This window comes from Limulus polyphemus, unplaced genomic scaffold (assembly GCF_000517525.1).
Source record: "Limulus polyphemus unplaced genomic scaffold, Limulus_polyphemus-2.1.2 Scaffold2993, whole genome shotgun sequence".
NCBI lineage: Eukaryota > Metazoa > Arthropoda > Merostomata > Xiphosura > Limulidae > Limulus > Limulus polyphemus.
The window spans coordinates 9,413-34,054 of record NW_013668603.1 but is presented as its reverse complement, the minus strand read 5'-3'; the positions used below and the strand labels follow the sequence as shown (position 1 = coordinate 34,054).

Below are 24,642 nucleotides of genomic sequence, written 5' to 3'. Positions count from 1 at the left end.
TTAACGCATCAAGGTTGAAAGAAGTCTTGCAACACCTTACCACAGGAATGGCATAAACACATTCATTCCAGGATATCCAGAGGAACAGTGAATAGGAGACTGATTAAACAAGGTTATTTTGCAGGAAGAGCTATCTGCAAACTGATATAAACTGGATATCACCGCCGTCACCATGTTAATTGGGCAAGACAACATGCCAACTTACATTTAGAACACTGGCAACATGTCATCTTTTCAGATGAGTCCTGTTTCTGGCTTGTTAAAGCTGATGGTAAGATTCGTGTTCATCATTTGCCTGGAGAACAGATGAGGGCAGACTGTCTTTCCCCCCGGGAACACACAGGGAGTGGTGCAGTACATGTTTGGACAACTATTCATTATGGTGGAAAACTGCTCTTCATATCCTCCAGGGAAACGTCAATGACGCCTTGTACAGGCATTACATGCAGACGATATTTCTTCCATACGCTAGGGCAAGGTTTGGCAATAACTTTGTGTTCCAGGATGACAATGCCACTACCAACAGTGTGCATACTGTACATGATTATCTCAAACAGGAGGATGTTACAAGATTGCCATGGCCAACAAAGTCTCCAGATTTTAATCCCATTGAGAACTGTTGGGCAGAATTAAGCCGGAAAATTGTTAACCACGACCCTAAAGCAGCTACTGTAGCTGAGTTTCAGCGCCTTTTAATGACAAATTGGGATGAAATCATGGTGAATTACATCAATAACCTCATCGACAGCATACCACGTCTCCTTGCGGAGGTTATTAGAGTACGAGAAGGACCAACCAAGTAATGAATTTTAATATGAACTGATATAAGGCTACAGACGCTATTTTATAATGACTTTATGTTATGTTTTTTCATTTTATATGTTTTGGTAAGGTTTTGTTGTGATAGGTGAACTGAATTATACATCTTACTATAGGTGTCTGATAAAATTATTTGCTGTCCTGATAAATCGTTCATGATGTCCACAGAACCTGTCTCATTATGCAAATTACATATGTAGATGTTTAATGTAACATGTATTTCTCAGTTTGACAGCGCTAAATGTATTTGTATTCTATCTTAATAATAATGATCTTATTTGTTACAAAATATACAAACGTTTTGGCCAAGAATGTATAAAATGTACGAAGCGCTACTTTGGACATATAATTAGATTTGAGAGGAGGTTGGTTGAGATCCTGATTAGTAATAAAATCGAATCGGGTATACGAGCGTCCCAGCTTAGTATTGCTGATGCACAAAAATATACCTAATAAAAAGGAAACAAACATAATTACATAATTACTAACATAATTATAGTGTAGGGATAAGTAGGAATAAAATTGTTTAAATTTTAAGTAACTCAGGTTTTTTAGTTTTAACTTTCTTGTTTCAATACTTTTTGTAGCATTAAATTTTTCTATATTACTATAGATAGCTAGATTACGTATATATTGATCCCTGTTTGTCTTTATAAAATTTCATTTTTTTTTCATTATGCTTGTTATTATTAACATCCCGACAAGTATATCGCGTTAAAGTAGCGAATCCTATTGCAACAAAAACGATTTTGGTGTTGTGCGGTACTTGACGTTGATAAAATAATAATTATTGAAGTGTTAGAGGCTGACTTGTGCATGTTAGTGGACGGCGCCGAGAGGTTAAACCTGAAGGTACGACATGAGAAAATCCTGGCGCCACTTGAGTTCTTGTTGGAGGTGGAGTTTTTTTCCTGGTCGAGTAACGTATAGGTCAAACTAGCCAAGACACATTTTGGATCCCACGCTAAGCGTCGTCGGAGAGGCGTCTTTATGGTAATTCATTTGCTTTGCTGTCACTTGGAACACAATTGTATTAATGAATACACGAATCTCTTCAAGGATCTTGACAGACTGGCTTTTAATCTTCAGCTGTTATTGGAATTGCTGTAGTACAGACACAGCTCTAAGACCTCTTGAACTACTCATTCATCATTTAGCGAAGCTGATGGGCCAGACACGATCGTGTGTTGTTTACTTGATCGACCTGTTGCCGGACGGTCGTAGCTGGAATGTGTAGAACCCTGCGTTTCTTAGCTGGAAACAAAATAATTACACCATTGAAGCAAATTGTGATCATTTATTTCAGAGCACATTGAAGAGTAAACTCATGCCTGAGCAAGTGGCAGGCAAAAGGAAATTAATATAGTATTAATATGATATAGTTCCTTGTATTAGGATGTAAAACACCTATGCTAAACCACAAAATGGGTAAATGTATCGAACAAAGAAACCGAGTTTTATAAGCAAAACGTAATGCAATTTAGGCTGTTGAATCTATTACATGGATTTATCAATATTTGTTTATTTTTGAAAATTTAGCTTCCGTTTTAGTATTAGTAGTAATTATATATGTTGACGTATTTTTCTGTAGTGTTTTACTTCTCCATTCCGATTTAGTGAACATGCAGCGACAAATTGGTGTAGTTGTGATTTCCAATTCTCTTTTGAATGCAGAATACGAATATCATAAAATTAGAGTTGGGTGATAAGTTTACAATTGTATTGTCGAAACAAGCAAGTACAAAATTACTTGGAAAAATATTTAATTGTAGGTTTGATTTAATTCTAACATTATTCGAAATATTTTTCACGTGATGTTATTTTTCAACTAATGTTCTTAATAAATTTATTAATTTGAACGGAATTCGTGAACTTTACAATGAATGTTATTTTTAAGTCAATAATGTCAAACACGTTGCCCACAAATAATATAGTGTTTCTATACCAAACAATGAATAAGAAGAAAAAAGATCCGGGTCACCTGCTGGGACAGCTGGTTTTCAGGCGCCAAGCTATTCTTTAGAGCAACAGGAGGTGTTACATTCCTTGTTAGGAACATTAAAAGAAACATGATCTAATCATACGGACAACCTTCAGGTGTCCTTGTAAAAAGGGGAATTACACTGCTTTATTGAAAAGAACTTTGCTTTGCCGTCCAGATTTGGATTGACCCTTAACATTTTATAACAACTAGCGATGAGAAAAATAAACAGCAGTTTACTGAATAGCAAGCTTTAGGTGGTCGACTGAAAGTGACAGGAACAGCACTACAAAACAACCTAGAAGTCTACAAAAATTTTTCTCTTCTTCCCACAGTTTTATTGCTATATCTTATGTTTCACATTGGTAAAACGGTTCAAACGTGAAAATATGCTATTAATAAGTACTTTTGTTTCTAAAATAAGGTATATTATTGATTATCATCAATCAGATTAAGAAACTTTTCTATTAATAGTTAACTTATTTGTCTTAATGAAGTTGTGTAATAAGACCGGAATGGGAGTTTTTGTTATAGATCAATGATACTCTGTTAATCAAGACTCGAGAATTTGCTCTGAATCTGCTCCAATTCAAGATAATCCTACCTTTAAGCTTGTGAGTGTGATGAAGACTTTGATTCAATTTGTGTTTTAGAACAGTAGATGTTGCGTATTTTCTAATGCAGAAAAATTTCCATTTAAACAATATAAACATGATTACTTCTTCGTAACTACTGTGCAAAGCATGTCAGTGGAGATACTTTTTTTTTCAGTTTCAAAAATACAAAGGCCATGTAAACGAAATTAGCCAAATAAATTTTGAAGTTTTTACATTATAGTACTCTATTGTCATCAAAACGACTTCAGAAGTGATGAAACACAATGATATTTTTAGGGAATGCCTGAGAAGTGGACATTCCTAGTTGACAATAGTGAGAATCTTAAATGTGTGTTGAACGAACTTCAATGAATTGAGACTGGATAAACACGATCAGTTGGTCGTATTCGCAATAACATAAAAACATCTAAAATGAACATTTCGAGATGGTAAAGAATTAGTATAAGGACGCACTTCCATAAAAACATGTCAATTTCCTTTATCATGAAATGGAGCAAAGTATGTAAGTATAATTTAGTTTTTAACTTTCTCCCTTCTTGTAGGTTTGCTAGATGTGCGAAAATAGTATTTCATTAACTTTTCTAAACCTTACGATGCTTTAAATGACGCAAATAACTTTACAAGAACAGTTCTGATGGTTTTATACTGAAGTATTTTATACCTAGTAACCAATACTTTTTAAGTTAACATTAAATGCAGACATTGCAGGTATTTCTTCGGGATTATCAAACGTGTTAGTCAAGCTTTTTTGCAAATAGACACATTTTAGATACTCTCACTTTAACAGCTGTGTGAATAATTGTATATATGCTAGCCCCAATGTAGCCCCACGAAATATCCAGTTAGTGAAAATAAGTGGAGCTAAGCGTATGCAAAATTCTTTTTGGATTGTTGTGTTCTTTACGTTATATACCAAATTATGTAGGCTTAACTAATATCATAACATAGGGATAGGGCTTAGAAAAACCAGTTTTAACAACGTGATTTGTTTGTTTGTTTGTTTTTGAATTTCGAACAAAGCTACACGAAGGCTATCTGCGCTAGCCGTCCCTAATTTAGCAGTGTAAGACTAGAGAGAAGGCAGCTAGGCATCACCACCCACTGCCAACTCTTGGGCTACTCTTTGACCAACGACTAGTGGGATTGACCGTCACATTATAACGCCCCCAAGGCGGAAAGGGCGAGCATGTTTTGTGGGACGGGAATTCGAACCCGCGACCCTCAAACTGTGAGTCGAGTGTCCTAGCCACCTGGCCACGCCGGACCAACAACGTGATATATGTAACTATATGATAGAATTTACTAACATCAGATATCACATTTAAGGCTCAAAATGCTGGCAAGTTAAGATTATTATCAAACTCTGAAAGCAACGTTCTGGACTGTTGATCAAACAATCTCATTGAAATTGCGCGTGCTTATCCCATACTTCACGAAAGTAATTTTAATGATAAAAACTTTACAATACGAAATGTTGAAACAAATTAGACATTAGTGGTTCAACAGAAAATAATCCCATAAACAATGATCATGTTCTATGGCAAAGTTGTTTAAATAATTCTACACTCATTATAACAAGTTAGAGAAGAGAACTGTATGCAGTATTGTAAAATATGTAATCTTTTTTACTGTTAACCAAAGTAACGGTCTCCTCATGAACCAAAAATCCCCAACAGCTTTATTGTTTTACTGGTTTTTAGGCAATAAAGACAACATCACACAAATTGAAAAGTCTAAACATACGGGAGTAAAATAATTGTTTCCATTTTCTCAGGAGCTGATACCTGAGGGTTCCAAACAGAAAAAAGAAATCAACGTTTATCTAACATGAAGCAGATAGGGCTAATACAAAAAAAATACATATAAGTATAGCTGTGACACGGGGTTCTCTTTTAATGTGCCTTCCCCTGATTGCTTAGCAGTAAGTTTGAGGGTTTATAACGTTAAAAAGTGGGTTAAGATGCCCGCAATGGGTAAAGCAAAGATAGCCTATTATATAGCTTTGTGCTTAACAAGAAACAAACATTAAAGTGCTTTATAGCTGCTTCCCCCTTCATTGAAATAGTGGTAATTCGCAAGAATTCTAACGCTAAAAATCGAGTTTCAATACCAGTGTTGGACACAGCATAGATAGCCCATTCTGTAGCTATGTGTTTTATAACAAATAAACAAAGCTTTTTTAGTTGAAAGGCACTTGATAAATTTGTAATTTCACAACACTAATGACTTTATAACACAAACTATCAGGGTAATTGAACATCCATACAAAAGTTTGATACGTTCTATTAAAGTAGTATACATATGCAGATCTGCAAGTCACGTGACAACCACAGTCGATATAAAGCCGCGATGGAATAACATGTATCAGCACTACATTTTGACATTACTTAGATAGTCTGATGCCATTAAAAATTGTCTCTCTTTGAAATAGCATGTAACCGTCGTTTCTGACGCCAAATATTCATACACTCGGATCATAAAGATGTGTTCACGTTGGAGATCTAGAATTTCCAAGACGGGGATATCACTTGTATTTAATGGCATTAGAAAATATAGGAAAATGAGTCAACTTGGGGAATGAGAACCATCCAGAAAGAGATCTATATCAAATCTTACTCCAGCTGTGGTAAGCAAAATGCAAGTCTTTTAACAACTGAGAATTAATGACTACAAAGTTTAGTGGCAAAAGCTGTCCGTAAGTCTCAGGAAACACAATAAAGAAGGATCTTCCGTCTAGAAATACGACACAAGTTGATTCATCCGTTCAACTGTCACATAGCTCAAGCAACTGGAGAATGTAATATATATTTATGGTATTCCATATAAAAACTTACCGATAAAGTCATCGGACACAGCGTCTATGAATTTCTGTTCGATCCGACAGTTGAGAAGGGCGCTAGGAAACCGTCATCAGTCGTCATAATACACTAGATGAATTACGAAAAGCCAACAGAGAGGACTGGTATATTTTGGAAATTTTTGCAATGGAAACTACGTTGTAGGGATAGTATCAAAATGCATGGTCGTCAGGTATAGTATGGCCAGTGTTGAAGCTGCGAAATCGTTTTAGTATAACATATTCAATCTCAGTATAACACTTAACAGTAAATTATTTGTATTAAAAGGCCAATAATGCTGTTTTCATAGCTTTATTTTAGCTACAAATGAAAATATCTGACAGTCAATTATACATAGAGGTAATGTATATATATATATATATATGTTTATATTAACATTTTTTTCTTCCCAAGAGATGAAAAGAACCAAGAAAAGTGTCTTATGTCTCTTCAGGAAGAAGAACCACTCTGTGCACCTGTACAATTCAACACCCACGTGTTTACAACACGCACTGGTGCAGTGAAATCAGTGCTCTCTATAGAAGACTGTGCATGTCAGTGATGCAGAAGAGTCTCTTGAGAGTCATGGACAAAAGAACGTCTTATGATCAGTAAAAACCTGTTCGCGTAACAGCAGAAATTATGCTGGAAAACATAAGATATACTCTCTGCAAAGTCTGGAATACTAGTATCCTTTTCGAAAAGATTCCTATGTTTATGTAGTATGGTTTTGTTAAGGCATCAATTAAACGCTTTCTTCTATAACAGTTTCTCTGCAGCAAGAATCGTAATACTTGAAGACTAAGTTTCATAATCTGCGTACACATATAGAAATTGCTGACAGATTTTGAAAGTTTGATTGCTACTTATCTTAGTCTCTAAGAAACGACTAAGTTTCATAATCTGCGTACACATATAGAAATTGCTGACAGATTTTAAAAGTTTGATTGCTACTTATCTTAGTCTCTAAGAACGACTAAGTTTCATAATCTGCGTACACATATAGAAATTGCTGACAGATTTTAAAAGTTTGATTGCTACTTATCTTAGTCTCTAAGAACGACTAAGTTTCATAATCTGCGTACACATATAGAAATTGCTGACAGATTTTAAAAGTTTGATTGCTACTCACCTTGATCTATAAGAACAGAGAATATATATGATATATTTTTATACGAATTACTTGCAGGTAATCTACATTTGTTCATTTGAAAGCCTGGCAAATTAATATCATAAACGTTATTGTGTTCGTCATAGAAATAAAATACACGTTGCTTCTTTCTAGTTTATGAAACGTTTATTTCATACAGTAGTCACAGATATGACGATCTTTCACTAAAAAAATTGTCAGGAGTTTTTATTTTAGTCTATTAAATTTAATGAAACAATATCTTAATATTCCAATGTAAAATTATTTGCAAGATTTTGCATGAAAGTGAAAGCATACTTGTTTAAACTTGCATATGAAATACTACATTATGTATCGTTTTGCATTATAATTTGTGTGGATTGTTTTATTTGCTATGTATACTAAATTTTAAATGCTTCATTTATATTGGTTATGTCACGGATCATAGAAAGTATTTAGAAATAATCTCGGCTCAAATAAACGCTAAACAAATCTAAAAAGAAGGTATAACTCTGTTTCTCCCGTTAAAAAACATCTAAAACAACCATCAGTTTTGATCATGCATAACGCTATATAAAATATGTTAAATTTTTTATTTGTTTCAAATATTGGTTATTCAGTCAAAATCTTGTAAATATGTTGTATTGCTTTAAGTATTTTCATAGTTCTTTCTACATTTTATTATCTATCTTAAAACCAACTGTGCCTCCATACTGCAGATATCTTTCCAATACACCATATGCATTTGTAAGGTATTAAGCCATTAATGATAAGCAAGTTAAAAATGGAAGCTTTAATGAAATTATGTGAAACGTTTTATTTTGTAATTCAAGTGTTGAAATTTTTACCAAGCGCATCTGTAGTAGTGTAATTTTTGTAGCTATTATGTTCCAAATAAACTTTAATATACTTTTATCTGGTTTTATTTTTCTCATCAATAAAATACATGCAAATTAAGCAGTATTAAGCAACGATTCCCTACAGCAAGTATAGATTTATCCTCAACAAAAACAAACAAACTTGCATTATCATATTTTATAGCTATCTTAAAAGGGATAGATATTTTCCATTATTAGAACAGCTGGTATGATTTTAACTCAAGTCTTTTAAAACTAAAATATTCTATAACGTCAGTATTCTGTCATTCTTGGCAATTTTGAACATTTATTGAGAAAATTACTATTTCGGATTAAAATACTTGTACAAAATCCATAAAAATATAACCAATTAAAACATTTGTGTGTAAGTGAGTAGTTACTCTTTCTTAAAAAAACAAAAAGATAAACATTTATCTAACTTACTAGTTTTCAGTCGTAATCTGTGCAGGTCAACTGTCCTCCGTACTTTCTGTATATTTTTATATTTAGCTAACATTTAGGTCAGTGGAAAACAGTTCAACATTTCTTTGGATTTGTACAAGTAGCCTAGAATTAGAATACGTCAAAAATTGCATCCCTTTTAAATTAGCCGTACCATTAAAGTTTATATATATATATATTCCAACCAGTAAAATGATTAGATTGTTTGTAATACAGTGTTAATATAATTCTAAAGTATACTTACGGTCTTTTCTGTATTTGTTGAGTTCGTCGCAACCAGAGTTAAAGAAGCGTAATGCCACAATATTTAAAATTATGTAAGAATAGAATTTTAAGCATTTAGCAAACTAATCCCATAATGCACCTGCTGTAATTGTGTTCCATTCTGAAATGATATTTTCTATTTAATCATTTTGAATATATCAGTACCCTACATCTAGAATACTGAAATATTGAAATCATTTTCGTATACTTTCAAAACAAAAATTCTCACTCGTTAAATAATGTGTAACAATTATTTCTATGCATTTTTATACGGATTGATTCATACACAGTTAAAATACTTATGATGTCTTTAGACATAACATAAATCTATGTTTGAAACATATCTTACAACTTAAACGTGGGATATAAAAGTTTCAGTCTACCTTTTTACTCATCACTATATAGCTTACATTTAATACATTTAAAACATTCAAGGTATAGCCTACATTTGAAGCATTCAAGATAACCCAAGAACAAAGCCTATCTCATTTTAGAGTTATATCTAGTCACAAAATATAACTTTGTTTGTAATTAAGCATAAGTTTTTTTTTTTTCAGAATTAATATGCATTGCTGGTTTATTAATGTTTTATAATTTTACCAAAGTTTATAAACGAATTATTTTCTCATTTAGGATCGTTCTGATTGGGAATAAGAACATAATGATCATTTTAGAGGTAGTTTTACGTCATTTCAAATCATTTATTTCTGTTCATAGTATTAAAATAAGAGTATACATTTATCATACATAAACGTGCCAAATATTTTTAAAAAATCTGAAACTACTTGTATATTACTGAGCGGTGAAACGTTCCCTGAAGGGCTGGAGCTCCGGTTCATACTCTTGTGAAAACGTTTCAACCTTCTATGCTTTACTTTCAGTAAAAACGTCCAATTTCAATGTCACAACAGTGGGCAAGTTTATTTTAGTCCTAACATATATAGGGGAATACTTTTTCTCCTACTACTTGTTACGAATATCCTGCATACTTTAACTGCAAGAACTATCTCAAGCGGGAATACATGTCTAAGTTAGCAGTTTTCTGAACACTTTGAACGCAGGATATAACACAGAAAAAGATAATGTTAAGGTTAGAGCATTCTAAGCGGTAAGTTAAAACTTTCACAATGATCTTTGTTGAATATCGTTGAATTATTTATAGGTATACTGAACCGTTTGACTTTTATATAAGAATAAAAATATATTCTATGTTGAGGTCAAGCTATTTTGTGTATTTGTAGACACACGGAACCTATGGAGTTGTAGGCAAAACTACAGAAAAAGATATACTTTGGGCCCCCAATGGTATGTCTACAGACTTACAACGCTAGAAACCAGGTTTGGATACCCGTTGTGGGCAGAGCACAGATAGCCCATTGTGTAGCTTTGTGCTTAATTACAAACAAACAAAGACATATTTTGTGACTAGATATAACTCTAAGATGATATAAACTTTGCTCCTAGGGTTGTATTGAATAGTGAGTACTTAAAACAGCCGACGTTACAGACTGTTTCTTTGCATTACTTCAAATGTTACAGAGACAGATATTTGTAAAGGTAAACGTGCTACGTTATTCTAAGGCTTATTCTCCCCAGATATATTTATAAGTGAGAAATTATCCTCTTTAATATAACCTCCAGTGACACAGCGGTATGTCTGCGGATTTATACCGGTAGAAACCGGGTTTCGATGCCTGTGGTGGGCAGAGCACAGATAGCCCTTTGTGTAGCTTTGGGCTTAATAATAAACATCAACATCACTTTAATATATTAGTTTAACTTCATTTACTGATTAATTGAGTCTTTATGCTTACTAAGTATGTAAAGTTAAGTGTAAACATATATAATATATAGCATTAACGGAGTACTGCAGGTATTACACTCTCTACCGCGTGTTTTTAGTCACAATAAAACTTCCATGTGGCTTATGTCTTAATGCAACTTTAACTTTCTACTACCGTAAAAAATGTGGATTTATCTTAATTAAAATTGTGATAATATGTTGTCAATATGCACTATTATATTTAAAATGAAGAAAAAATAGTGACACAGCGGTAATTCTCAAGACTTATAACGCTACACCTGGGTTTCGATACGAGTGGTGGGCATAGCACATAGAGCTCATTATGGCTAACAACAAACAAACAAATAAGAATGTGAATTTACTCAACTAATCCGAAAAATGGAATACATCACAATGAAAATAGTGGGCTCTAATAATCTTTTTCTAATAGCAAGTTTTATATTAGCTTGTTTATCATATATTTAATTAAAATATTTGTGCATATAATTGACCATTGTGGAGGTTAGAATGCCAACTTCAGGAGATAAGTCTTATTTAACTCCCTCACTGTTTGTTCCTGTAACATGACTTTGTTTTTTTTTAATTTAATTAGGCCTATCTAGGTCTCTATAGCCAAATAAATATGATGAAAGCTAGTTTTAGATATAACCTGAATGTTTAACTAATACTTATATACCACATGGAATGACTATGAATAGTAGCTAAGCCAGATTGGATGTACCTCCACCATAGTATGGATCATACATTATTCAGGTATAGTTCCTATATACAAAAATACATCCTACCATCCCACCGCGTAGTTTGTGCCCCAAGGTCTAGAGCGTATCTATAAAGAAATTTCCATATTTAGAATTACTATATCTTATAAGCTACTTGTCCTAGATGAACTACGTTTCACCAGAAACACGTCGAGAATAATAGGCCTTAGTAACATACAATGTTTACATGTCAAATCTTTTAAACCGACAATATATTCATTGAAGCATGTAAGTTCATTTCTAATGTCAGTTGTAGATCCTCCAAATTTCGTGATCTATATCGATAGACATTCCCCTTGAGAAAGCTCAATTCAAATCTCTGCTGGTTAAACGTTCAGCGATATCGTCGGAGGTGGGTGTCCATTTTTAGATTTGGAATTGTCTTTTGTGTAATTTTGTGCCTAAAAACAACCAAAACCAGACCAATGTCATATTGTTGAATGAGAGAGATAAAGAAGGGAAATAACATTAATATGCGAGAAAAGATATTTAGATAATTAGGATAATTTTGAAACATTCTGTCCAAACTCTGCTCATTAAAAATCTCAGGAAATTTTGTGCACCTAGGACAAGTCCCCCTACTTTACCGCCAATTTTAGCTATGTCTTGAGAAATTTACAAGCTCCAATTTTTGAATTTGTATAGACATTATCATACACATTAAATGTGTGCCCTCATAGTGACTTATTTGTTTAATAGTAGAGATGAACGTTTCTTACAAATTTATTTAAGACATTTTCTAACTCAGCTCTAGCCTAAATATCTAAACACATTCTTACATGTTCTTTAGTCAACTAGTCTAAACGACTTTAATAACACTTTGAATATTATTATTCATCTTGTGTGTTGGATGCATGAAGTGTTAATCAAATTTTTAATGCTTATATTCAGCATTTGAACACAATTACGGCCACGTAATATCAAAACGAATAACTCCCATTATAGCAATATTTATGCAAGCAATTTTTAATTGACTTTAATACGTTGAACTATAAGATTATACAAATATCCAAACGTTTTAGATAGAAATTTGTACATGAAAATGTTTTCAAAAGTGTAATTCATTAACTATAGATTTTTACAATTTCTTCTTTCTGTTCTATTATACTTATTGAAAAGCCATAGCTAATTGTTGTAACACATAACACGTGTTTTATTTCAGAGTAAAGTAATTTCATAGAATAATCTACCATAACATTAAAAAAAAAGGTAATTTAAAATTTTAAGTAATCATATTTTCCAAAATAAACTTTACAACACATGTAAGTTATGCAATATCTGGAACACATTAAATGGTCCCGAAGAGGATCAAGTACAAACTAAGTTCATTTCTTCATATATAAATTAATGATGTTAGGAAAGCACGTAGGTTCAATAACATGGATAAAAATACGAAACCCTATTAACCCGATCGCTTTCAAAAGATTATAGGGTTTTGTATTTTTGTCTTTATATATATAACGTGATGTTTTATATGAATATATATATATAACTTTCATTCTCTCACATGCGTTTGTATAGCCATGCAAAATATTGTTTTGAATTATGATCTCTTACTCTAACTATACATGTTCAGATACGTTTATAAGCTATGAATGGCATTCGGCGAATGACTATGAAAATAGTATAATAATACCGCAGGCTTTTTGAAAAATATTGAATTATTTTGGTCTCGTTTAGAGACTTTAATGTTGAAATCAACATTAAGTTCCATCACTGTACGAATAACGAAACTTTAAGTCCAAGGAATAATTTCCGGTCAGTTAAAAGTTCAGCCAGGACGATATATAAGCTGTATACAATGTTTCACTGTTTTGAAAATATGTATTAATCTAAAGAAAATAACATGGATAATTTAAATTAATATGGTAATTAATTTAACAAAGTTATTAATAATAAAGACAGGCGTATTACACCATTCTCTTTTTGTTGTATTGGCCCTACTTCTACAAACCCGGTACCGCTACAAACGAAAATCATTATTTCGTAGGTCGACCCTCAAGAATTACGACTTATCTTTACTGTGCCGATGTCTGCCTACGTTCAGTGACTGTACAAATCTGAGTTAGGCTGAAAAGGGAACATTTTGGAATAGGTCACAGAATAAATCGTTCTCTACTTCCTAACATGTTCAAGCCAATTCAGCTCAAACTAGATCACTGAGGAAAATCTTGACGTCAACGATTGGTTAAATAGAAAACTAATTTGCTTCTTCTTTCGCTATATTTATCATTATAAGACGTAAAAGTGGTGTTACAAACTTTCCAATTAGAGATCCCTGCTAAGACTAATATGTATAGTATATTTATACACATTTCTAAACTATAATACTAGGCTAGAAATTTCTACAAATTGAATTAGAAGCAGGTGAAGAACTGACAACATGCATAACCCTTAAAGTTTTACAAAAGCTATTGAGTGTTATACTTTCTACGGCTTAACGGATATGTAACTTCAGATCTTTGTGTAATAAAAAGTATTCATTGTTGGTACAGTATAAACACCGTATATTTTCAAATGGAAAATCATTCGTTGTATCTTTGAGGATGACTAATATAATTTTTTACGATCTCAAGCTATACAAGAAAAAAAAAAAGACCTTCTTAAAATGCTTTAAATAACAAGAAACGTCTCACCTTTATCTGTATCAATGTGTGTATGTTGACATGCTGTGTTAACTTTTTTTTTCAAAATGCAGTCGTTATTTTCTAAATTCTCCCGTATGCAATCAGTAGGTACACTGTTGAAATGAGTATATCACAACGCAACTTCCACGGGTTTAGTGTATGAAAAAAATCGTATAGTTTTTCAAGTTTCTTTCCCTCGTAGTATTTATATAGTCTTGCCTGACTAGAAGAAATCTTTTAATGTTATTTAACACATTGCTTAACTTATGTATCAGTACAAAACAGCTCATAAACCAAATACAGCCCATAAACAACAGAACAGTAATCACAATTCTGATTATAGAAGAAAAAATAATAAGGAAATAAGTTAATCGCTAATTATTTTATACTTTTTGGATCAGGCTATGGGTAATACCAAAATACCCTTTCTCTTCACTAATCTCTGATATTTCTTTTTTACTCTCTTGATAATCCCATTAGGTTAGAATAATCTTTATAACTGTATTCTGATGAAGTCGTTAAACGGTATTTCTGCTGTATATGCTACTACATATATATATATATATATATATATATCGTGTTGCGTTTATCCTACTTATCACAGCTTCATGTTTTATATGTATTATATACATAAATATTTTAGCACTTTCTGTTCAGATTTAAGGATCTGAAAACAAATAGTGCTCTCTGTACTTTGCTGTGAACAATTTTTATGACTGTATACTACAAGTGATTTAAAGTTGGCGTTTATAAAAAAAATAATCAGGTTATAAGATACAATATCGCAAATTTCTCTTTAAATGTAGGTAGACACCTGGAAATCTGTTCTTCTACCAGCAATCTTTATCAATTTTATCAGACAAAAGGTATGAGAACAGCAGTAAAGTTATTTAAACTCTGAAAATCTAAGCTAAATATTTACATATGTGGTCAATTTAAATTATTTAAAATTTCTTTTATGAGAGCTTCAGTATTATAAAATTCCAATAGCACCATTCATAAAAACTTGTACCCCAGCTATTCATCGTTAATTTTATTTTCCTTTACAAAATTGCGTTTTCATTTACAGAAAAAGCATATGAACATGATGCTGTTATACTCAAGAAAATCCTAACCTGTCTTGTCTTATTGGGCAATTTAATTTTACTTCAAGTAATAATCATTATATATTAAATAGTAGCCGCAGGTTTCCCTCTCTGCCCCCTCACCCAAGTCTTCAGACCAGTGCACAAGTTTCATGTAGTGCTATATATTATGAATCATAGAGTCTTCTTCGAGCGGGTGACTTGCACAGAATAACATTAAACTGCAGCGAACCTGGATTTGTACGTATATGGTCCCGTTGTAGACCCTGTGAACGTTTTTATTACAGGAGCAGGTGAGGGGTGGCAACATGAACAAAGCACACAGGTACCCCCTCCTCCACTTCTTATCCATCACCTCACTAATGACCGACAGAGCACTGCTGGGAGTCATGCCCTGCCAAACCCTCTCTATGGGGTTATCTGTGATTCGCACGCAGTCTGGCATTTATTACTCAATTAGGAAACAGAGGTGAGTTGAACTAATGAGGCTCGGCTCGTCCATGGAATGATGTTGTATATAAGGAGTGTGGTTCCATGACGTATCCTACACACAAGTTATGTTAGGAACGCGAGCAACACTAGGCTGACACAATCACAGACACAAACCAACAATCAGGCTAAGGTGTAGTCTGACGCCGGTAGAGGGAGGATCCGGAGTGAATCAGGAATCTTCCGGCTGAAGGCAACTGTGTGATTGGTCTTCCTGTGTACTTCGTCTGTCCAACTACACATCTGTGGTCTTCATCGTCATAAGAAAGAAAAAAAACGTAGACAGTACAGTCATCATTCCTCGATCTATAAAACTGTCTCTTGGCAAACCGAGCGTCAGACACCAGCATTCTAGCTAACACAAACACACATCAAAACAGAGCTCAAGTCGTGGTCGATTTTCTTCTGGCACATAGCCGGCACAATGGCTTTCTTGAAACTTGTGTGCGTTCTATGTCTTCTAGTGTGGAGTCTAAAACTGGTCACTTGCCGCTCGCTTCAACCTCTGGACGCCAACGAAAAACAAGAAGCCATCAACAGACTTTTACAAATATTCAACATCAACACTCCTGGAAGAAGCGACAGACATTTAAACCCTCCTCAGTATATGTTGGACTTGTATAATGCTCTAGCAGATAGTGGTGGCGCAAGTAAGTCGCCAAACCCTTACAAAGTCAACATTGTCAGAAGCTTTCCTGATAAAGGTAAGAATAGCAATCAATCTCAGATTCCTAGTAATTTAAAATATCCGTGTATTTTTCAATTGGCTAGTAATGCCTTCTATTATTTATTTCAGTGAGTTTGTTTTAGCGCAAAGGTACACAACGAGAAAATAAATTCTGGATTTTAATGTTGCAAGTCTGTAAACTTACCGCTGACCCACTGGGGTATATTTTCTTCAGAAATATATTTTTTATCTGATGAACAATAAATATATCTATCAAAAAAAAATTATCATTAGTATAATCTGAGATTTTATGGCTAAGCACCAATAAAACTAGTTTAATGTTAGAAATCGGAAGCTCTCTAATACACGATGCTTATTAAATTTCTAGAAAACAGATACCAACTGGTGTTTTATTAACAGAATCCTTATTTGATTGTAATCGTCTTTTGTACACTAATAAAGAAAAAGTTATATTGTTCGAAGTGAAGTGTGTTTCTCTTTGGAGTAAATCCCACATTCCATGGAATAGGATTCCGCTCAAAAAAACAAAGTTTAAAGTAGCCAACATACTTCTCTAGTAGGTCAGCGGTAAGTTTAAGTAGTTGTAATGCTAAAATCCGGGGTATGGTTCCACATGTTCATTAGGGCACAGATAGCCTATTGTGTAACTTTGCGCTAAAACAAAAGTAAAAACAAACAGTTAATATATATAAGCCCGTTGTTGACTATGGAAAACAGTTGTTAGCATTCCAGTTTACTGTAAGTTATGTTAACATTCCAGTTTACTGTAAGTAAGGTTAGCATTCCAGTTTACTGTAAGTTAGGTTAGTATTCCAGTTTACTATAAATTAGGTTAGCATTCAAGTTTACTGTAAGTTAGGTTAGCATTCCAGTTTACTGTAAGTTAGGTTAGCATTCAAGTTTACTGTAAGTTAGGTTGGCATTCCAGTTTACTGTAAGTTAGGTTAGCATTCCAGTTTACTCTAAGTTAGGTTAGTATTCCAGTTTACTGTAAGTTAGGTTAGCATTCAAGTTTACTGTAAGTTAGGTTAGCATTCCAGTTTACTGTAAGTTAGGTTAGTATTCCAGTTTACTGTAAGTTAGGTTAGCATTCAAGTTTACTGTAAGTTAGGTTAGCATTCCAGTTTACTGTAAGTTAGGTTAGTATTCCAATTTACTGTAAGTTAGGTTAGTATTCCAGTTTACTGTAAGTTTACTATTTTCAAGAAGATAAATTTACGTGTCAATGAAAATATGCTGAAGATCGGTTGTAAGGTTTGGTGTATTTTTGTATATGGTAAATAAACTATTTGTTTTCGAGAACTTTTACAGTTTAAGAACTAAAGCAAACTAGCTGTGTTGTGGTTTAAAGTAAACACATTTACTACAAAGGTTATCTGTTTTTTTTAACCTATTTTTCGGAATACAGAACTTGAATTAATTCAGATACAATGGTGCAATAACAATGATGAATCAGTTTTGTTCCAAAATTGTAAGAATTTTTACTTAGAATCTTGGAAAGAATACTAACCTTGAGTTGTTTGTAACAGGACTAATATATATAAATATAAAAGGTAATGCAATTGTTTGAAGAAAAACAAGTTTTTTTACTTAATTCATTTTCGCAAATCCCCTCTCTGAATCACAACAAAGAAAACCTTTCTTTTCTTATGTTTTTACTAATCAAAACATTATTGATAGATTCGGTTAATTTCGTATTCTGTAGATAATTACGGTGGGTTTATTGAACTATCATTGCTTTTCAATTTGAAATGTATTAACTATAAAACTGAGATGTTATGCTTTGGCATTAAATTGCTTTTTAAACTACATTTCTGTTTTAACATTAGTGGAATATTTTTGTTTTTATTTCCTATCAATCCAAAGAGTTTTTTTTCTCTAAGTATAAACTCAGAAAGTACCTTCATTTATTATGTCGATTTGTTGGTAGATAAATTAAGCCCAACTGAATCATTGTGGATTTACTGTGTGCAATCTACCCCTGAAAACATTCCTAATAATATATACTCTGTTTGTATATCATTACAAGCACATTAATACTTCAAGTCATGACAAGAAAAACATTTAAAGTTTGGAAGAAATGTTTTGTTTTCCAAGTCGATATGTTGTTTTCAAGATAAATATTATATTTTTCAGACCAAAGGCATAATTTCCATTTTTACTTCAACATCACGGATAGTGTGCCTGCCACAGAGTCAGTGGTAGAGGCAGAGTTTCACCTGTATAGGATGAAACCTAAAGAAATAGTAAGGAGGAAGTCTGAAGACATGAGAGCCCATCTGTTAGAAGTATGTATGAAAGCACTACATTTTATTTTTTTCGTTTAAGTATAAATCTTGTGGAGTAGGATACAGCTGGGTAAGAATACTTATCAGACTCAAAATCCCTGATTTTGTTCATCAGTATCATGAGAAATTATGTGTCTAAAATAAATATGGGATCTACGAGCTGGTTATAATCTGCTAAAAGTCTGTTTACGTGAAATGTTTAAAGGAAACGACCAATCTTTCTAAAATATATGACATTGCTAAACAAATTTTAGAAGCATAAACGAATCTAAAAATATATATAAAATCTAATTCTTATACCTATGGAGAAATTATGGTCTTAAAGCTCAAGTAAAGCTATAGCAGGGAAAATTTAGAATTATCAGATAACTCGGTTTGATGTTAATAAGTACAGAGTTCGATCAAATATAGAGCATTATATTTTCCATTCAGGAGCTCTTTTCTTCGTATGTAGCTGCAATGCTACTTTCCTGTATTTTAATTGAACATTAATCATAGTACTTTAACCATATATATAAATATATTATTTATCTGGCTTGAATGACAAGATGTAAAAGGTTAATAACTGCAAATTCTATGGTATTCATTCTGACAGAAAACTTTTGTATTCCATTCTTCAATGTAACGTTTTAAGCATCAATTTTCGTTGAATAATAGCGTCCTACTCATTATCTTCACTAAATCCTTAACTTTGTGCATCCTACAGGAAACAACTAAAGGATAGCATGTTTATTCTAGGGGTGAGTCAAACGCCTGTATAAATGAATGGGTTCGAAAAAACTTATTTGTAAAAAATTAAACGTTTATAATACCTCTACCCTCTAACCCTTAATAAAGCTTGTTTAGCAACAATAAGGTATTTATTCTATTGTAATAACTGATAGGCGTTACATAATACAATATTCAGATTACGAGCAATGTCTATGTGCTATCATAGTGAAAATTTGTTATTGCTTAACTAGACTATAAAACGTATATCACTGTTATTTTCTCAAGAATATATTTACCTAAGCTTTATTTAAAGTATAAATGATGTATAACTCTTGGAATCCTCTCCCTAAATATCCGCCCCCCAATGACACAGCGGTATGTCTGTGGACTTACAACGCTAGAATCCAAGTTTCGATATCCATGGTGGGCAGAGCACAGATAGCCCATTGTGTAGCTTTGTGCTTTAATATTTATATAGATATTTTCCACGAACTTCATCGGTAATTTTAGGGTTAAACAGCTAAAATATTCTGCAAAAGTTGAGATCGACATGTTATAAACATTTGTGTTTTACTCTATTAACTTATGTACGAACTATTCTTCGCAGCTTCGTGTGTACCAAGTCATGCCAACTTCGATTTCAAATAAAGATGGCGACAGATTACTGGACATTCGACTTATTAGTGCTTACTCCGTGGGCTGGGAAGTATTCTATGTTAAGCCTGCTGTAATTGATTGGATGAATGACCCTCAGACAAACCTTGGTGAGCATTAAGACATAGAACATGTCATTGACATCATTATATAATTTCAATCCTTAAATACACTTAAACATTTCAGTTTTAATATAAATATAAAATTAATTTAGATAAATATCGAAAGTTTAAGACTCGTTAATTCATCTAATTTATGAAATCAAATCATTTTGTAAGGGAAGCTCAAAAAAAATTCCTAACATGGAGTTACTATGAAACTTTATACGTGGTAACATACACCTCTCTTCGTTTTTATGTCTGGTTTTACAGTTGAAATATGACAATTAATAAATAAATAAAATAATTTTACGAATACATTGCTGACACACTGCTACTATATAAATACAGAACGAATCCAAAAGAAAATTGGCATCTCTTATACAATTTTTAATACCTACAGATAACTTTTGTATCCTATATTTTTTATTTTACTTAATATATATATAATAGAATGTATTAATTTCTTTTGTATAGAAAGTTTTAATTATTTCGGCTTTTAGTACTTTACTAACCGAATTAACATAAGACATTATTTATGTTTTCATTTTGTTTAGTATGCATTACCGAAATATTTTCTTTACATTTTATGTTTAATTGTAGAAAATAAATTGTTCGATATTTCAAAAATTACTTATTTGTCAAATTACGTAAGTTATTATAGCGTATAGGAAATAAAAAAAAAACAGTGGCGGAAATTGTAATATTCCATGAGTTTTCTGCGAAAATTGCTGATACATTGTTTTGTTTTGTTTGTCATTTAGATAGCCAGTAACAACTTTTATATCTCAAATCGGTAGACTATTGTTATAAAAAATAATTACATTTTAAGTCTCCAATCTCAGTAATAATTTATGATATTTGATTTTCTTTTGCAAATCATGAAACGTCATAATGCAGTAAGGGGTTATTATATGAAACATTCAACCGTCAAAAATTGGGGTTAGAATTAAAAACTAGGCAATAATTTCTTTGTGGTTTTTTTGGGAGGGGGGCTATTGTTATTTGCTCTTCGCTTGTAATTATTTTCGCTTTTCTGGGGCTTAGTTGCCTTTATTTATTAAGTCTACATTTGTACAGGATTCTGCTTTTGGTATGACTGAACAGTTATGAAGAGTTTGTTTAACTTGCATCATTGTATGTGTCAGCAACCATTGCTTTATTCAATTTCTAGCTTTCAATGGTGATGTTTTTCAAGACTTATCCGACTCTCCATCTAGATCGAAGTTCACAAAATATGCTGAAAGCAGATGACAAGGTACATCTAGCTTAGAACGATAGGCAAGGTCTCGAACTGATAGCTAACAATACTCGCCGGGTTGTCTATCATGTGGAACGCGCCATCGTGAGGTCGTGAAGAGGCTTTTTAAACAAAATGTTATGTTCACAAGAGACAACGAATAACTCTGTCAAGATAAAATAATAAACAAATTTGTTAGAAAGGACGATAGCTTTGTTTTCCTTAAATACATTTTGACGTATGTTGGTTCACGGTAAATAAAATATTTTTAAAAAACTCAGAGGTTATGCAAAATCCCTAAACAAGTTGAAAATATTCACATTTGTTATATTTTTTGAAGAAATAGGCTATCACTTAAATAGTATAGTTTATACCATGGTCCAATCTAAAATTTAGTATATAACAATGACTACTAAATCATAATAATAAAAAGCAGGTTATGAAATTACAGCACTCCCTCAGGGAAAATAATCGTGTGCTATAAACTGGATTACCAGAACCCTCTTTTGTAAACTATGAGCCTGAAGCTACGTGGTTCGCGTGTCCGATTCCGCCAAAAGACAAATCGCGCTCTGCACTTTCAGAGTTATAAGAGTTAATATCAAATCCCACTATCCGACCCAGAGTAGCCAAAAATGGGTGGTGTTGACAAGCTGCCTTCCCTATAGTATAGTATTTCAAACTTGGACGGCTAGCGCAGATAACTCAAGTATAACTTTACGAAAAACTCAACAAACAAAATATCATCTCTGTAGACTTGTCAAATGTAACAGTACTCAACTTGGGATCACAGATGAGCCCTTTTGTTTATTATTAAAAGTAGAATATACTGTAACAATACTTTATCAAATTTTAGATAAAATTGTTGTTGCTTTCCGTTTGATATTTATTGTAAATAAATTTTATAGATATTTTTAGAGTCACTTATTCACGCATATAAGAAATATTTAACAGTAATGATTTATTTTTACGGGATGTAAGTCATTCCTCTGGGAAGTATATTTTTCATCATTCATATAATGCACTGTAGACTGTTATACGTTTAATATTTCACTCACTGTAGACTGTTATACGTTTAATATTTCACTCTCAGGTTAGATCTAACATATATTGAAACATTAGGTGTTTCAATTGTCATTAGTTTAATATGCTTTGGATAAGGTTTAAATATTTCTTTTCTCTTGTTTGTGTTTCAGGGCTTTTAATCACAGTTAAAACAATCTCGGGAAACAGACCAGACGAAGGAATAATGCGCTTCGCTCGACGTCATCATAAGCACGCTAATAAACAGCCAATCCTGGTTCTTTTTAACGAAGAAGATAAAGAAAGGAAGATTTTACTCAACACACTTCCTGGTAAGTATCCTCATCTTACCATTCTTACGATAATAACTAGACAGTGACATCCTGCTCCAGGATTTAATTAGTCATAAATTTCTAATGGCAGAGATACTGATGATCATTACTGACCTATGCAGTAAAAATCTCCCAAGTTATTTAATCTGAATGTATCAGTTTTTTCATTCCCGTGTATTTTTAAACAATGTATAGTAACTAAGAAAGTATACTGTATTGTATGGTGAGTATTGACAAGTGTTTGGCCCCCCAGTGGCCCAGCGGTAAGTCTACGGACTTACAACGCTAGAATTCGGGTTTCGATACCCGTGGTGGGCAGAGCACAGATAGCCCTTTGTGTAGCTTTGTGCTTAACTACAAACAAACAAAAGACAAGTGTTCATAGCTTCGAAGCAGCCAGGCCTGGCATGGTTAGGGCGCTCGACTCGGGTCGCGGGTTCGAATCCCCGTCACACCAGACATGCGTGGGGGCGTTATAATGTGACGTTCAATCCCACTATCCGTTGATAAAAGAGTAGCCAAAGAGTTGGCGGTGGGTGGTGATAACTAGTTGCCTTCCCTCTAGTCTTACACTGCTAAATTAGGGACGGCTAGTGCAGATAGTCCTCGTGTAGCTTTGCGCGAAATTCATAACAAACAAACAAACAAATCGAAGCAACCTGTGCATGTAGAAACTACTTCTCTCAAGCCCCACCTGTTAGAATAAAACCATCCGACTATATAATTTGTTAGTATTTTTTCACTCTAATGTTCTATTGCCGAATCTCATTTATTGAAACTTCACTTTTCGAAAACCTAACCGTTTAGATTAGGAACTCTTAAGATAACTATAATCAAATGGATGCTCTCATAGCAACGGACGGACATTAAGTCAAATGGTTTACCAGTTGAAGACGATATCTAACTTATTAAAATATAGTCAAGTAGAGACTACAGCCGATCGCAACTATATTCAAATAAATAATAGCTTGAAAGCTTAAAATGCTAAAAGTATGGATTCGATCCCCGTGGTGAACATAACACAGATCGTCTGACGTGCAATTTTGTGCTTCACAACAAACAAAGTAATAAAAGTCGGAGCATAACTCACCGATTATAGGAACTAAAACTTTATAAATTATATAAATTTCACATTTGGACTACACAACAATTAGTCCTCTCAGCTCTTCAGATAAGAATATTGTAAACATTTGTCTTTAATAAGCACTCGAATCTTCGAACATTTAGCTGTTCTATTTGGAGAAAGCATATTAAGTGCTATGAACATTTTGTGCATTTAGATTAATTTCACTTTTACATTTCGTCAAAAGTTGCTGCGCTGTTCTGACCAAAAAAAGAAAAGGAAAATATCATGACCCATACAAGAAAAATGCAAATGAATGATATTTTTTTTACAAAACTCAAAACGATAAACTTTAAGATCTACTGCAACTTAAATTATTTTTAGAAGTAGTCATTTTATGGTATTTTATTACACAGAATACTAAGAATTTACTTTATCGCTAATGTTGTTGTTGTGCGTATTTAAGCACAAAGCTACACAATGAGCTATCTGTTCTGTGCCCACCACAGGTATCAAAAACCGGTTTTTAACGTTGTAAGCCCGCAAACATACCGCTGTGCCACTGGGGGGCTTATAACTAATATAAAACAAAGTGTTCATCGCTAAGAATTATTTATCATATCGCTTCGTTCTGTTAATTGTACACGCTAGAACTCCTGTCAACGACTCTTAGCCAGTTATTGAAAAAAATTACATTAAAGCCAGAATATTTTTGTGATATAAAAAAGCAAAGAAAAAAGTAAATGCGGTTTGTAGATATTTAATATTCATATAATTCAACTGTTACAATAAGAAGAATTATTGTTTGTTTGTTTC

At 32.9% G+C, this 24,642-nt stretch overlaps 2 protein-coding genes across 2 annotated transcripts in view; both read left to right on the top strand.

Annotated features, from left to right (window-relative positions):
- Positions 1-7,640, top strand: part of LOC111088016 — a 40,461-nt gene extending 32,821 nt beyond the window's left edge. The window contains exon 8 of the mRNA XM_022396737.1: positions 6,669-7,640. Within this exon, the coding sequence (XP_022252445.1) occupies positions 6,669-6,816 (148 nt within the window). The 3' untranslated portion in view covers positions 6,817-7,640. The remainder of the gene's footprint in view (positions 1-6,668) is intronic.
- Positions 7,641-16,153: 8,513 nt separating this feature from the next.
- The window catches only part of LOC111088017 (bone morphogenetic protein 2-like), an 11,756-nt gene continuing 3,267 nt past the window's right edge, over positions 16,154-24,642 (top strand). The window contains exons 1-4 of the mRNA XM_022396738.1: positions 16,154-16,433; positions 18,554-18,705; positions 20,024-20,180; positions 22,605-22,763. Of these exons, the coding sequence (XP_022252446.1) occupies positions 16,154-16,433; positions 18,554-18,705; positions 20,024-20,180; positions 22,605-22,763 (748 nt within the window). The remainder of the gene's footprint in view (positions 16,434-18,553; positions 18,706-20,023; positions 20,181-22,604; positions 22,764-24,642) is intronic.